The 16,419-nt window shown below is 29.2% G+C and overlaps 2 protein-coding genes across 3 annotated transcripts; both read right to left on the minus strand.

Moving 5' to 3' along the window:
- Positions 1 to 4,534: 4,534 nt before the first annotated feature.
- LOC137807398 (protein FLX-like 4) lies at positions 4,535 to 7,524 on the minus strand. 2 transcript variants are annotated; one of them, XM_068608025.1, is made up of 4 exons: positions 7,308 to 7,524; positions 6,171 to 6,763; positions 4,952 to 5,091; positions 4,535 to 4,864 (listed from the first exon to the last, which is right to left on the minus strand). In XM_068608025.1, exons 2-4 carry the CDS (start codon positions 6,641 to 6,643, stop codon positions 4,653 to 4,655), a joined length of 825 nt encoding a protein of 274 aa, XP_068464126.1. In that variant the 5' UTR covers positions 6,644 to 6,763; positions 7,308 to 7,524; the 3' UTR covers positions 4,535 to 4,652. The 2 variants fall into 2 exon arrangements, with proteins under 2 accessions (XP_068464126.1, XP_068464127.1); XM_068608026.1 differs by having other exon boundaries at positions 7,465 to 7,508.
- Positions 7,525 to 11,436: 3,912 nt separating this feature from the next.
- Positions 11,437 to 12,461, minus strand: LOC137807403 (putative glycine-rich cell wall structural protein 1). Its single transcript, XM_068608033.1, has one exon. The coding sequence runs from the start codon at positions 12,068 to 12,070 to the stop codon at positions 11,618 to 11,620; it is 453 nt and encodes a 150-aa protein (XP_068464134.1). The 5' UTR covers positions 12,071 to 12,461; the 3' UTR covers positions 11,437 to 11,617.
- Positions 12,462 to 16,419: the final 3,958 nt, after the last annotated feature.

Genomic DNA, 16,419 nt, shown 5'->3' on the forward strand with positions numbered 1-16,419 from the left:
TCAAAATAGATAATGGAGAAAGTCAGTAAAATGGTTATTTTCAAAATTATAGGGGTATTGTTAGAAATTATGGTAATGAATGAAGAAAAAGCCTTTTGATAATAAAAGACATAGCATTAAAAACCCAACTAAATTTCTCACATAGGGACAATTCTTCATGCACCTCCATGTTTTCTTCAAGCACATTCATAGAAGAAGCCAAATGACAGTTTTTTGCTCTTTATCTTCTCTATTGAACACTCATCTTTCCATTTTCAACCGCAACAACCCCCCACCTCCAACTTCTACCATTGCAACAACTCTCCACCTCGAGTGCCACTACCACAACACCTTCCACCTTCAGTGTCACTGTCGTAATAGTTCCTCACCTTCATCGTCTAAGTAGAAAAAATTACAGTCTTAATTCTACGATCCAAATTACAAATTAATGAATTTACTATATTCTAAATTTTAGATTTCAAAATACAAAAATTTTATTCCAAACTCTACACTCTAGAATAAAAATCAGAATTTATATTTCAATGGTTAAATTTGAAATAAAATTTATATTATGATTGTATCATTTAAAATAAGAAAAATTATTTAAAATTCTACCATTTAAAATGTAAAATTTTGTACTAGAATTCAAAATAATTTTGAAATGGACAATTTCAATATTTTCAATGGGAGAAGACTACGACTATGTCAAACACCGAATTCCGCTGCTAGTTCTCAGTTCCATGTCCTTTTTTTATGTCCTTAACCTAATTTGGGACAGTTACACCTTAAATTGGATTAAATTAAAATACGACACCTTTACATAATAAATAAAAACTAATTTTGGATTTTTCCAATTTTTAATTACCAAGCTAAAACATAAAAACTTAAGACAAATTAGAACCAGTTATTCACATAAATATTGTATAAGAAACTAGAAATTTGACAAATTTCAATGACTTTTTCCCATTAAGTCAAGTAATATCAATGACCCATAACCCCTAATAACGAAAAACAGATCAGAACATTTGCCCATTAAATCAAATTTATAGAGTAAAGATATTTATTTCGACTTTTTATGATTTAAAATAGTTTAATATGTGTTCATGATGTACGGATATGCAGAGAGAATTTTATTAGAGACGGAAATATTTATTATTATAAACTTTCTAACATCAATTATTTCTACATCTTAGGACCTTATTTAAGAAAAATCATACATATACTTTTATTTTAAATCAACCACTGGTTGCTATATTATGTGGGTAAATTCCCTATCTAGCACCATTTAGACTTTTATTTTCCTAATTAGCACTCTTTTGTTTTTATTTCTCTATCTAGCACCTTTTTGTTTTTATTTCCCTATCTAGCACCCTTTTGTTTTTATTTCCCTATCTAGCACCTTTTTATTTTTTTATTTCCCTATCTAGCACCATTTCAAAAATAAATAAATAAATAATAATTTATTTATTTTTTGATAATTTTAATTTTGAATGAATTAAAAAATAAATATTTTTAATGTTTAAAATAGTTAGAAATATAATTAATGAATAAAGAAATGAGTTTTTATAAAATAAAATAAAAAAAATTAAAATATTTAGTTTAAAATTATTTTTTTTTAAGAATGAAGAAAATAAAAAATTAAACCCTACAACAACATAAAAGTTGAATCTATAATGCTTAAAAATGAGAAGCAAAAAATGAAGAAAAAAAAGTCTAGAAAATAAAAACAGCAACAATAAAAAAAAATAATAACTAAAAACATAAAAGATATAAAATAAAGGCAAAACAAATTAAGATAAAGATATAAAAATAAATTCAAATAAGATAAATATAAGATATATAAGGCGATACTAAATAAGTATATGTTGATCATAAAAATGAAAATAAATGAAAGATGATAATTTATTTAATATTTTCTTCAATGGTACATTAAATAGTTTGTGCGAAATTTAATTATATTTAATGACGAGAAGTGCACAATTTAGTAATGTTGGGACATATTCTTTATGTGTGTCTTGGTGTTTGACAATATGAACATTTTTTTTTCGATTATGTTGTTCTTTTATGTCCATATCAGTCATTATTTAACTTTGTTTTTTTATAATTATGTCATGTATTTTTTAATTGAAATTAACATAATTACATCATCAATAATAATAAAAATAAATACTAATTTATGTTTATATATTCAACTTTTATGTTGTTGTAGAGTTTAATTTTTTATTTTATTCATTCTTAAAAAAATAATTTTTAAACTAAACATTTTAAATTTATTACTTTTTTATTTTTATTTTGTAAAAACACATATCTTTATTCATTAATTATATTTCTAACTATTTTAAACATTAAAAATATTTATTTTTTAATGCATTCAAAATTAAAATTATCACAAAAATAATAATTTATTATTTTTTAATTTATTTTTGAAATAGTGCTAGATAGGGAAATAAAAAATAAAAGGGTGCTAAATAGGAAAATAAAAATAAAAATGTACTAGATAGGAAAATAAAAACAAAAGGGTGTTAGTTAGGAAAATAAAAGTGTAAATGGTGTTAGATAGGGTGTTAATTAAAAACGACATTTTCTATCTCTGATTTTTTTCAACTTATTTTAATGGGTTCAAGTTCAAGACGGGTCTAGAGAGAAACAATAAATAAATTCCTGAAAATATCTTAAAATTTATATATGTATTTTTATATAAAAATAGACAACTAATTTTATTAAAAGTGATATATTAAACTAATAAATAATTTTTTCCGTTATTCCTAAATAATATTTTATCATTTAATTTTGACCTTTAAACAAATACACATAAATATTCATGTATGAAATAGGTATGATACAGACAAGTTGGGATAGATGTTTTGCTTTTTCCGTCCCTATCTTCATTGAGGGTGGGAAATATTCAACTTAAAAGGATGTTTATATATTTGCAAATTATTTCATTTATACTTTGCTATGTTTAGGTAAATTTTAATTCACAATAAATTTGCGACTTTTTTTACAGTTTTAAATCATTCATATATATTATTTAAATTTATATTTATATTTGTAATTTGATTCTTTTATATTTTGTTTGCTTAATGAAAATGTTTTAACCTTATCCTACTAATTATCCTTGACAACTATCATTTAGTTACATACATTTTTTTTTCTCTTTATTAGTATACTAAATTTTAATTTATTTTCTTTATGATTTAAGTTTTTATTTGTAATTCTTGTCTTGTTAAAATAAATAAACACTTTAAATATTTTATCACATATGATATTGATTTGTCAATGAAAAAAAAAATCATTCAATATGGATTTATAAATGAAACAAACTAATAAAAATCATCAACCAGAATAGTAATATTTTAATTGACAAAAAAAAATCAATCTATTCATAAAAGTATAAAAAAAATAGTATATAATTATATATTAAAAAAATGGACCTCTTTTTATCGTGGGTACTACATCCCTGTGTGAAAATTGATGCATGCTTGACTAACAAGTTGAAGGTTCATGTTCATATTGATATTGATATAGCAGGTAAACAAGATCAAGACCAATAATATGAAAGTTAGCATGGATGGATGGTGATTAATTAGTCAAGATCCTAGCCCCAATGATACTGACTGTGCAGTGCTAAACATGAACATAAAACCCAAGTTCTACTCACAATGCTGTTAACAAGGTATGCTCATGTTAGCGTTGAAGATGAGGGAGAACTATGTGAGGAGAAATAAAAGATATACAGGTAAGAGAATGATATCATATTTGAAGAAAAAGGGGGGAAACAAAAGAGTAAAAACAGTACTGAATTTATGCACAATGATGAGGTAGACATCCAATGGAAACAAACTACAAGATGCATAATTATGCCCAGATGAATTGAGTCCTTTTTTTCTTGATTTTGGGGAAAACAGAGACATTAATGGAACAAACTACCTCCAGTATGAGTGCCCCTAACATCAGCTAACATAATACAAGTCAGAGCTGGTGGACATTTTGTAAAAGGCTGCATATCCTGATTAGGGACTGAACCTTGCTTTGCAAGCCAATCTGCAGTGAAATTCCCCTCAAAGTAGACATGTTGGAAAGAAAGATCTCAATCCAAGGTTTTAAAATGCTGAGTCTTGACAATCAACGCACCACATAAATGATTAGAGGCATCATTCTTTGAAATGAGATCAATGACCATTTGCATCTAGTGGGTCAAGAAAAGGCACTTACATATAGCTTTTTTTAGCAAAATTATTTCTCTTCATCACGTCAACTATCTTCATCTTAAAAGTAAAATTATTTCCTTGCTAGCATCTATAGTGATTTGCAACAATTTCGCCATGTTGGATGGAAAGCAAGACTTGAGCATGTTTCAAATGCACTCCGAAAGTTAGGATTGGGATCTCTAGGCTAAAAACTTAAGAACAATATCTTTAGCTCACTAAAAAGACCATGCTTAACTAGACTTTCAATTTTATTCTACCATCAGTTTTGTTTGAGACAGACTTTTGGACTCTCCAATTCGTAGATTTGATTCACAAAACTGTATTATATCAAAATGGAAAGGACCTAAAAAAAAGCCACTCAATCTGTGAGATTTAACATAGAAAATACCAACCAGGTCCCATGTATTTTACAAGCAAAAGCTCAATTCAAGCTGCATTTGATTTAAAATAGAAAAAAACCCTTCACCTCCGACCAACTGTGGGATTATAAGGACTTGACCAAACACCACCACTAACACCAGAACTATTGACAGCTGCTACTCCATTGCTATCACCAACTGGTACCATACCCTCTGCTCCTTGGCTAGAAGAGATCTGACCATGAGCTCTCCCATAAGCATCAACAAAAGGACCACTGCTTTGTCCAGGGGTGGAAGCCCTAAACAGATCAGATGCTGTTTACACAGCAAGAATGCATCAGAAACATATATGTATAAAATATCACATAAACAGACTACAACACATTGAAGCAAGAGAGTTACCATTTACTCTTTTCTCGGCATTCAAAATCTCTGCTCGTAACATTTCTACTTCTCTTGCCATCGCTATTAGATTCTTCTCTTTTGCTTTCATGTAATCCACTAGCTCTATGTTTTTCTTCTTTTCATATTCAAAGGTGCCACTGTCACCCAACCAGATTGAAGGAATTATTAGATAAGTTCCTAGATAAAGAGAAACAAACCGCAGAAAAGATATGCAGCAAGATGTTCAAGAATACCAAATATTTATGAATCTAGGTATACAATGGCACCCAAGAATAGCAAATCCTGACTTAAAGCATGATTTCATAGATGTTGAATACACCTGGGTAAATACTCACTATTGGGGAATCCATCATACAATTTTTGAACTAATTTTCATTCAGTTGTATGACAGTCTCACCTGAAATATAACAATACCAATAACAATACAATAGGAGACTAGTCTATAATGTCACTCGTGATAACCACTTCAAAGAAAATCTCATATCTTGAAAGCAAACAGATACTATGAAGTTTATGCCTGGCTTGAGAGGAAAAACATTCTATATTTTTATTTCTTTTAATCATAAGTATTTACAAATGTCATCCTATTTTCAAATAATTGCACAGAACGAGTGAAAACAAGAAACAAAATGTAAATAAAGTACCATTTTTGTAATTATGTTGTGGAAACAAATAAAACAGAGACAGAAGATATTTTGTCAAACTAAACAGACTTAACGTAGTGAAATGAAAGAAATAATTCTGGTCACCCGCATTTGGGTACTTGCTGGAGCAAAAACCAAGATAAATAAATTTCTACGATTTTTCTTCTTTTTTTCATGTCTTTTCTAATAGTGGCTGTACAAAATATGCAACTTCAACTTATAATATGTCAGTGTATGTCATTCTTAATGTTATATCAACAGCAATAAAAGCCTTACGAATGGGGAAGGATTGGTTACACAGATCAAGGTTATCAATGGTAATAGAGGAAGGCCAAACTATGGCTCTGCCACAGTGGCCCTCCCTTCTTAAATTACCTAAGGCAAAGGGACTGAAAAATGACACTTCATTGCGCTTTGCCAATGCAATAATGGTTATTTAACAACATTGACTCAGATACAAATACAAGTTTCCAGAAAGGAAGTTTAGACCCTGCTATAACAATTAACAAAATTAACTAAATACCCTGAAGAATCAGTATCAGTTCTGATTTATATGAAGGTTCAGTACTTACCGTAACCTCTGATGCTCCTGCACTAATACATCCAGTTCAGCCTGCAAATCTGGAATACACTTAACATCACTGTTAACCTTCTTCAGTTCCTGACTTGCTCGTTGAATTTGGACACTCAATTCCTGCCTGGAAGTTGCCAAACTCTGTGCCTCAGTATAGGCCTCTTGTAGGTCCTTCTTCATGCTATCACCAGCTCTAATATCGACCTCCCCTTTCGCAATCTTATCAACTAGAATTCTGATCTGAATGTCACTTTCTGTCTGGATGCTTCTAATGTGTGACTTCAACTTTTGCACATCCTGCGAAGCTGCGACAAGAGCCTCTCTTAAGGCCACATGTCCACTTGACAGACTATGGTTATCCCGTAAAAGCTGCTCTATTTCTGCTTCCTGAACGGCAATTTTATTCTCCAACAGCTGAGTATGATGAGAAGCAGCAGAACCTAAACCAGAAAGTTGACCACGTCGCATCATCCCAGGAACTTGCACAGAGCGCCCCTCAAATGTTGGTGGAGCCTTACCCCTAGCAGCCTTTCATCAGATTATGAACATAATATATCCTAAGCAAATCATTACCCAACTCTCCCAAGGTATCTGCAATGTATTACGCACCTCACCAATTAAAAGAGACACTAAAATAATATCTATGTTGATCAACAAAATTCAAAACCTAAAAAATTAGTCCCTATAACTCTCCATATATGATTTCAATTGTATATGGTCTTAAGGTTCGCAAGCATTGCAAAATATAAGATTTTTCTTTCCTTTAAAGCCACTAATTTTATAGCATATTCTTAGGTTTTGAAATGTTATGCATCATATAAGAAACCTTAATTGGGACTAGGACGACCTTCATTGAAATAAACATTTCAGAACTCACTAATGGATTGTTCAATTTTACATATATAAAAAATAGCAATCAAGATGCCAAGAGAATACAAAAATCCTATCCATAAATGTCAAGCAACCAAGAAACTAAGAATGCATTGCAACCCTCTGAAACGGCATGAAAAAAGTCACCACCAAAGTTAATTATGCAAATTGAAAACTCCATAATATGTAATTTAAAAGAAGAAATAACGGGGCGATGGATGAAAGAAATAGAAGAAGATCGAAGTGAGGGAGAGAAGAGGGTTACAGTTTTGGAAAACAAATGGCCGCTGCAGGAATCTCCTTTTTACTGAGCCGATGAAAGGCGGAAAAGGAGCAAATCCGCTTCAAGGCTCCAATTTAGAAATTTTCATGAACACTATAAAACATAATCCAGCAAAAGCAAAACTAAAATGAATGATAACCTGGAAGACCCGAGTTTCCTTCATTCTTGTCATTTCATTTCTTTTAACATTTTTTCTCATTGTATTTAAGATATCAAGGCTTATTTTTTATGATTAAAATAGATCATGAATATTTTGGAAGATAAATCAATTTATTCTGTAAAAAGGTTTCTTACATTCATTTTTATTAGTAGTTGTTTTTACAAGGAAAATCGACCGTTGAATTAGGACATTCAAGTAATAATTAAAGATATTTAAGAATCATATATTGATCCTTTTATTTTTATATTTTTATATTTTTATAATAGATTATTTAGTTTGTAGCAAATAATTACTAATTATAATAAAGTTTTTTTTCCTTCCTTCTCTTCTTTGTTTTCTCTATTGTTTTTCTTGATAAGATTTTAAATTATTTTTGATTTCTTATGAATTCAATATGTTTCATGATAAAGAGCTTTTTAACTAAAGAATTATGGTGTCTTTCATTCTCTTTCTCTCTTTACTTCATTTGTCAGCATTTTTAACCTATTTTTTTCTTTTCGTTTGATTGTTTACAAATTCAAGATAAACTTCTAATATACTTAATCCATATTACCTTCATTTTGGAGAGGGTCTTATTACCATTTTTTTTTTTCATGTTCTTAATGAAATCTTTTTCTCCTTCAACTTAACAAAACATTTTATAGATTGGTGATGCTCATGCTATATGAAAGTGATATTCTATACTCACTACAATATCATTTAATAATGTTATAAGAAACATGAATATCTTCCTCATCATGATTCCACGTATCACAAGGGTCACCATCAATAATATTATAGAAGAGAATACTGAACAAATGTAAAAAAGGTCAAACTAATGACATAAAGTTCACTCCACAACATTATCAAACTCTAATGAATTTGTTACATCAGTAGCAGTCTTCAACATCAAAAAAGTCTCTAGATAATTTTCTCATTTCATTAGTTGTATTGATACCCTTTCTTCTAATGCTCACTGTACTAAAGGTAATGTTCTGCCCTTAGTTCATCAAGTTTTTTGAAAATAAATATTAGAACGAGTGTGGTGAGGAATATTTGGTTTTAAGTAGACTACCGTCAATGGAAGATCGGGATGGTAGTAAGGCGAGGTTCAAAAGGAATGAGAATATTGTTTTTTAATGAAAATAATTAGTATGAATATAAGAGGGTTAGAAAGAAACATTAAAAGAAGATATTTAAAAGATTTAATATAAAAAAAAGGTAGGAATGGTATGAATTTAAGAGACAAAGTGTTCTAAGTTTGATAAGGAGAATTGTTTTCACTTGTGGGATTCTAATGAAATTTATTGGATCGAAAATGGTACTAGCAATAAAGCAAGAGGGATTATAACGATGTGGAGAAGGAATTGCTTTCAGTTATCAAGGTCTTTTAACGGAAGCAATTTTTCTGTTATTGAAGGAGAATTGAAGGTTGGTGTACAAGTTACAATTGTGAATGTATATTGTACTGGTTCGTTGAGGGAAAAGAAGCTGATTTGGGATGAGATCAGTGTGTTTAGGTTAAGCAAATTAAATAGGGTCTCATGTGTAGAGGGGATTATAATTCTATTAGAAGAAAGAACGAGAGAAAAAGTTTGATTTCAGTGTCTGATTACAACAGTAAAGTAAGTAGCTTTAGTAATTTATAGAAAAATCTAACTTGGTGGATATTTCAATGGTTGGTAGAAAATTTACTTGGTTCAAATCGAATGAGTCTATTAAAAGTATAACTGACAGAATTTTGGTTTTCTGGGAATGGTTGGAAGAGTGGTCGAATATTAAATAGTTTGTAATCAGTGATCATTGTGCTCTAGTGTTAAAAGACACTTCTATGGATTGGGGACCGAAACTGTTTAGAAATTTGGATATTTGACAAAGTGATGACAGATTAAGAGATTTTGTACGATTTTGGACGAAACCGTTCAAACATGATTTTTTTTAAATATTATTTTTAGTTGGTATGGATTGAGGTTGCTTTTTCCTAACCTCAAATATAACAAAGGTTAGGATTTTTAAAACTAATATTAATTAAAAAATTAACTACTATTTTTAGCCTATATCAACTAATATTTTTTTATCAAAATTGATAAACTATTTTTTAATTAATATAAGATTAAAATTTTAACTTCTGTATTTCATAATAATTGAAATATTTTGCTAAATAAAAATAATAAAATTTAATAAATATATTTTTCATCCAAACAAAAATATTTCAAAAATTAAACGAAGAAAGTAATTTAAATTTAATTGAAATGGTAAAATTTCATATTGTAATATGAGATAAAGGAGTTCTAGTTGTCTTTGAAGAAGGATATAATTATTATTTGGATAAACGAAAAAAAAGGATAAATAAATTACTATTTATATATTTACAAAAGTTAAAAAATAACTATTTACTTAGGAATAGATGGCACTAAGTTAGACAGAGTTGCTGGCAGTATAGACTGCCTCCTACTAATATAGGATTATCAATGGCTCAATTTTTATAGATAATTCAGTCTTTCAAAGTTATTTACAAAATAATAACAAAAAATATTAAAATCAAAATGTTAAATAATATTTATTTAAATTAACATATCATTCAAATATGTAGAGGTTAAATTTCTGACTACTAAAAACCACAGTATAATATATCTCATAAATAAAATTTTCTATTTATCAATTTTTCCTGCTACAGTATAAAATATTTTAAAATAATTTATTAGCCAATTTTCTTCTATTTAAAAAAAAACATTTCAACTATTATTTTTATTGATTTAATTTATTTTTCATTAGCTTTTCCATTCAGTTGGAGTCGTAATTAAATGCACAAACCTTTATTTTAATAGTTTTTCATAGAAATAAGAAATCAATTATATTAAAAAAGAATTATATATATATATATATACATTTATTTTTATAATTATACTTTAAAGGCATTTGATGCTAGAAAGTAGAAAAGATAAGATGCTCTTTATAGGCACTTAGAAATAATCTTCCATTATCATCGTTGTTTATTACGTTAAATAATATGCTACAAAGTGGAAAATATTGATTATCCTTGAAGTGGAAAATCTTCCATTATCTTTCATCCTCATTGCAAATTCATGCAAAGGAAGAACCTAATTAATAATCCAGTTTTCTTTTTCTTTAATTGGAGCGTCTTTATCCTGGAGGTAATAAAACGAATAAATCAGATAAAAATCATTTAATAAAATTCATTCAATTCATTAATTCATTAATTAATATTTTTTTCATAGATAAATATCCAATTCATTCACACAAGTAATGCAAACTCGTATTCTATATATAAAAAATAAATATTAAACTATGAAGACTAATAAAAGTAATTAAATTGATCGGTTTTAATCAATAATATCATAAAATTATTTCGTAAATACTCATAAAATCAAATAATTTAAGTGGTCATTGCATTTAATAATATTACTCAATTCAATAAATAATTTTTAACCTGTAAGAAAGACTATATTCCAATAATTTAATGTTATAATAACTTAATAAAGGATTAACCATATCCTCTAAGACTAATTTTAAATTTCATAACTTCAATTAACCTTACCAAGTTAATATGTTAAATTAAATAAATCCATTAAAATATATTTAAAATAATATAAATTTGGAGAATAATAGACTAAAATTCGAATAACTCTCTTACTTTAAATATACAACCATCTTCATCTATTTTTATTAATTTTTAATTTAATTTATGTTTAATTAAATGTCTTAATTGAATACTTTATCAACTTGTGTAAGAAAAAAAATGGATGGGTATCTATCTTTTTCCTTTTGTTTGAATTATTCCCATAACATGTGTGTATCACATGGCCAAATAATCAGTAGTACTCTCCAACACAAATAACAATTAACAGAGTATTCGTCTTTGACTCAAGCAAGCAATTAATCAGATGTTGTAACATATTACAAGTAGAAATGGAAGTGATAAGCAGAGTTGGAGTGATGAAACAAATAAAGTGCTTCAAACTGAAATTAATTCACTTCCAATAAAAACACACAGGAGGATGGTGTTCATCACCTTAGGCATACATGCATGCTTACCATAATGCTATAAAGTACGTGGCTAGAGACCACAAACTACTTATTTATTACACACTTAAAACACCATCTTCTTTCATATCAGTAAACCACTAATTCCTTAATCACCACCGCCTTGCCCGTAACCCTCACCGTGACCATAGCCTGAGCCTCCACCGCTGCCGCCTCCACCTCCCCCACCTCCTCCACCGCCTCCGCCACCTCCGCCGCCTCCGCCGCCACCACCTCCCCTTTTACCAGATCCTGATCCAGCCCGAGAGCCTGCATACGAACCAGCTTCGGAGCCAGCACCGGAGCCACCAGAGCCAGAACTGGAAGATGAAGATGATGAACTTGAGGAAGAGCTAGAGCTAGAACCAGAGCCAGAACCGGAGCCTGCTCCAGCTCCAGAGCCACTACCACCTCCTATTCCCAGGCCCACCCCTACTCCAAGTCCAACCCCCAACCCACCAAGGTCCAGCCCCAAGTCCTTCCTCGCCACTCTGCTTTCTGATGCAATAGCTGACACAAAAAGTAGCAGTGCAAGCAGACAACATGACCAGGAGGCGGCCATTTGTGTGAAATGTAGTTTGCAAAGTAACAACGAAGAAAGTAGGTAAAGAAACTAGAGCAAACAAACTTTGGTGGTGGTTGCAGTGATGTCTCTTGCTGTATGTTCTACAACACCATGACTAACTCTGAAGAGGCCTTGAAGGATCGTGAAGTATTTATAACTGCTGAATGTGTTGATGTTGAAGCCTTGGTTTAGTACTTAGTGTGCCGTAGTGGCGAAGAGGTGCAACTTTGCAGAGTGACGATCATAGTGTGAACGAGTGAATAGATTATTTTATCTTTGAGGCTAGAAAGTGGGAATGATGGCGTGGCACTCTTGATTTTGATGAAGAAAAGTTTGTGGTTGACATAGCTTCTGCGTCTTGCACATCACATGTATCAGGACAAGTGCCAATGCAATAGCTATCCATTATGGCCACTCTCGTAGTGGAGGATGAAAGGCTGTTTTGTTTGACTACGCTGTTTTTCCCCATTAAAGTAATTTTATTGTATATTAACAATTTGTGTGTGTGTGTGGCCAGCTCATGGTACGTTATGAGTGAGGGATTTGCTCATTCCCACAATCATCTGCTTTTTGTTTGCTTGAGGTGCCACTCTAACAATTTTATGGTTCTGATTTGCATGAGGATTTGTTGCTGTCTCATAAGCTTATTGAGAGGGTTTAAGAATGGTTTTTTTAAAGAATTCAACAGGCACAAATCAATGTCTAAATTGGGTTCATACGCTGTTTGTTTCTTTTTAGAGTGCATCCATAAGCGGTTTCATTGATTATGCTATGAGCTTTCATTCTTTTTATATTTCTTTCAACGACTGGTAGAAGCAATCTTAATCTTAGTGTATATATATATATATATATATATATATATATATATATATATATATATATATATATATATATATATATATATATATATATATATACTAGCCCTATACCCGTACTATTCTATAAAAAAAATTACTATACCTATATAATTATACATATAAATAAATAAATAAATATTACATAGTAAATAATAAATAACTAATAAAAATTATAACTAATAAATAATACATAAATAAATTTTGTTTATAAATAAATTTGACAATACAAAATTCTCTTAATTCCTATCAACACCAATAATAATAAAAAAAATCCATGTCTGCGGTTCCAATTCCTATTCTTATTTTTCGTAGACACTCCAATATAACACAACATGTAATCGCACTCTTTCTTCTTCTCAATTCTATCACTTATGACATATTTATTTTGACAACTTATATTCAAATACACCACTTTATAACTTTTCAAAATTTCTCTATCACCTTGCATGACTCAAATTCATTAACAAAAATAAATTATTTCTCCTTTTATTTAAGTAGTTGTAATCCTTAACAATTCAATTCAGTGTGAAATTGTCAAAATATCATAACTCATTTACTATTTCCCTCACTTCTCATTTTAATTTGTAGAGTATAGTTAAAAATAATGATACCTTTACACACCACTCATCACTTCAAGAAAAATTCACTTTAGATGTTGACAAAAAAAAACTCACTAGTGTTTGTGAAGCTTACTCACATTAAACACAAAATATAAATGTCAATTATTGCATAGATCATGGAAACGTTCAACTAACTAAAAATTATTAAAATAATAAGTTAACATCTAGAATGGGGACACAAAGAGGATGTTAACCATAGGCGAGGATAGGATTTGTGTGAAATTTTTGACAAATAAATGATATTTTATTAAATTTACCATATGACGTTTATGTTACCTTAGCCCACACTAGGTTATTTAATGAAAAAAAAATATTAAAAACATTTTTGTCTCACTTTCACTTTCTCACACTTTCATTTTTTCATTTATGTCTCACACTTTCAAACACGCATAGACTTTCAAACCCTCTCGTCTTCTTTGTGTCCATTTCTTCCTTTTATCATAAATTCCTACACAAGAAGTCATCCACACATCAGAAGAATATCATTGATAAGTAAGTACACTATAAACTTAATTAACTTCGTATGTTACTAATTAAGCATCTACTAACGCGATTTTTGGTTTTTTGACCATGAAGGGGTTATTTTTTTTCTGGTTTTTACCAAAATGGGGTCCGTTTAAAAAAAATTATAAATTTAGGCAAGTCATGCCTAATTGGGACGACTTTATATGCAGAAGTCGTCCCAATTAAACACAACTTCTGCCATGTCATACTAAAGTCGTGTCAACTTTGTACGACTTCTGCCCTGTCATACTGAAGTCGTGCTAACTTGGCACGACTTCTGCCACATCATAATTTTTTATTTTATTTTTAATTTTATTGTTTATATATTGGGTAGTAAGTTATGTAATGTTAAAAATTAATTTCTTCTCATCATTAGGTGTTCTGTAAAATCATTACTTCTCAAACTATTTATTTTGTAAATTCACAACAATAATTCTCTATTTATTTTTTAAATATAATAAGTTTTCATTTATCTATTTATTTCCAAATTCAATAATAATTTTCTTCATTTTTTAATTAAATAAATAATCAAGTTATTGTATTACACGTAATACATGATCCATACACGATTATCCAATTTTTTGTTTCTTAAAACTAACACTCTTAGAAAGTTATGTATCAAATTAATTTTTAACATTACATAACTTACTATCCAATATATAAACAATAAAATTTAAAAAAAAAATGACGTGGCAGAAGTCGTGCCAACTTGGCACGACTTCAGTATGACATGGCAGAAGTCGTGCCTAATTGGAACGATTTCTGCATATGAAGTCGTGCCGAATTGGCACGACTTGCCTAAATTTGTAATTTTTTTTTAAATGGACCCCATTTTGGTAAAAACCAAAAAAAATATCTCCATCATGGTAAAAAAACCGCGATTTTTTGTATTAATTAGTTCATGACGTGGATATGACATCCTAAAATGTCAATTTCAAATTTTCAAAATCTGAAGTGGATGATACTAAAGGTTTGTAATTTTTGTCTTTCTCTTTTCATTGTTTGTCAATATTAACTTTTACTTTTTATTGAATTATAGTGTAATAGACAACCAGGAAGCTATGAGTGTGGCTATTACGTTATGCAATGGATGATTACCATTGTAAGACTAGGACTTAAAAGTGATTGGGATGAGGTCACATGATGGTAAATTATTTTTATTCTTTAACATATATGTATCTTAACATTGAACCTTATTTTGTAATGTAGTTCTTCGCGGATGTGCAACCAATCTCTTCGGAAGCCATAGCATATGTGAGACATTTTTGTTCGCATATTTCCTAAATTTTTATAACTCTAGATAGTTGATGAATAGTGTATGAATTATATATATATATATATTATTAGTGTTTGTAATACATTTTTATCAAAATATATATATATATATATATATATATAATTTGATTATCTGAATTTATGTATTTGTCTAGTTGAGTTATAATTGAACAAGTCAATTCAGAATGCGGTTATTTACCATAGCCGTCCTTATAAATTGGTATTTAAAAATGCAGTTAAATACACATCTTATTCTCGGATGAATTTAAGACTACGTGTACATTAAATATAATTAAAAAAATTACTATTTTAAAGTAAAAATAGTCGTCTCTTTTAACCTTTATGCACCACTGTTAAAACAACTAATAAAAATAAATAACTAACATGATATAAGATATAAAGTGAAAACTATAAGAAGTAGGATGTGATAACTTCGTCACATACTTCAATTTAGTAGATTATGACTAGATTGCCAAGATAAATACTTCACCAGAATTACTAAATCCAACTTTAGTATTAAAATATAATGGAAGGCATATTATTCTAAAAACAACACTGACACTATAGTCTGATTTGTCAATAAAAAAGTTTTGCCATAACAAAGATACCACTGCACCAAACACCTGCTTCTTGGTTCCTCTTGTCTTTGTCTCTGATATGGGAATGAAGATTTCTAGGTGACTAGAAAGAGCATCTAATCTATCTTTTCTACTTTCTTGCATAAAAATATAAAAAATTAAGTTTATTTGACACTATAAATAATAAAATAATTATTTTATAACTGTTTTTTAAATAAAATATTATATTATAATAAAATAATTATTTATTTAAGTGTCAAAATGAAATGTAAAAGGGATTAATTTCAATGTATCATTCTTAAAGAAAACAAATATGCTTAGTCTACAAACTCATCATACCCATCACACAGTCACGAGAAAAAACAAAAGTCATTTAATCTACTGGTATATTAAAAATTACTACTGCTATTTGGTATGAATATAGAGATGAAAAACAAGTACAAAATAGCATAAATAATAGCAGTTTCTGGTAATAATGCAAGATTTCTCTGGTTGTTCTTGGAGAGACTAAT

The sequence above is a fragment of the Phaseolus vulgaris genome, chromosome 3 (assembly GCF_000499845.2).
Source record: "Phaseolus vulgaris cultivar G19833 chromosome 3, P. vulgaris v2.0, whole genome shotgun sequence".
NCBI lineage: Eukaryota > Viridiplantae > Streptophyta > Magnoliopsida > Fabales > Fabaceae > Phaseolus > Phaseolus vulgaris.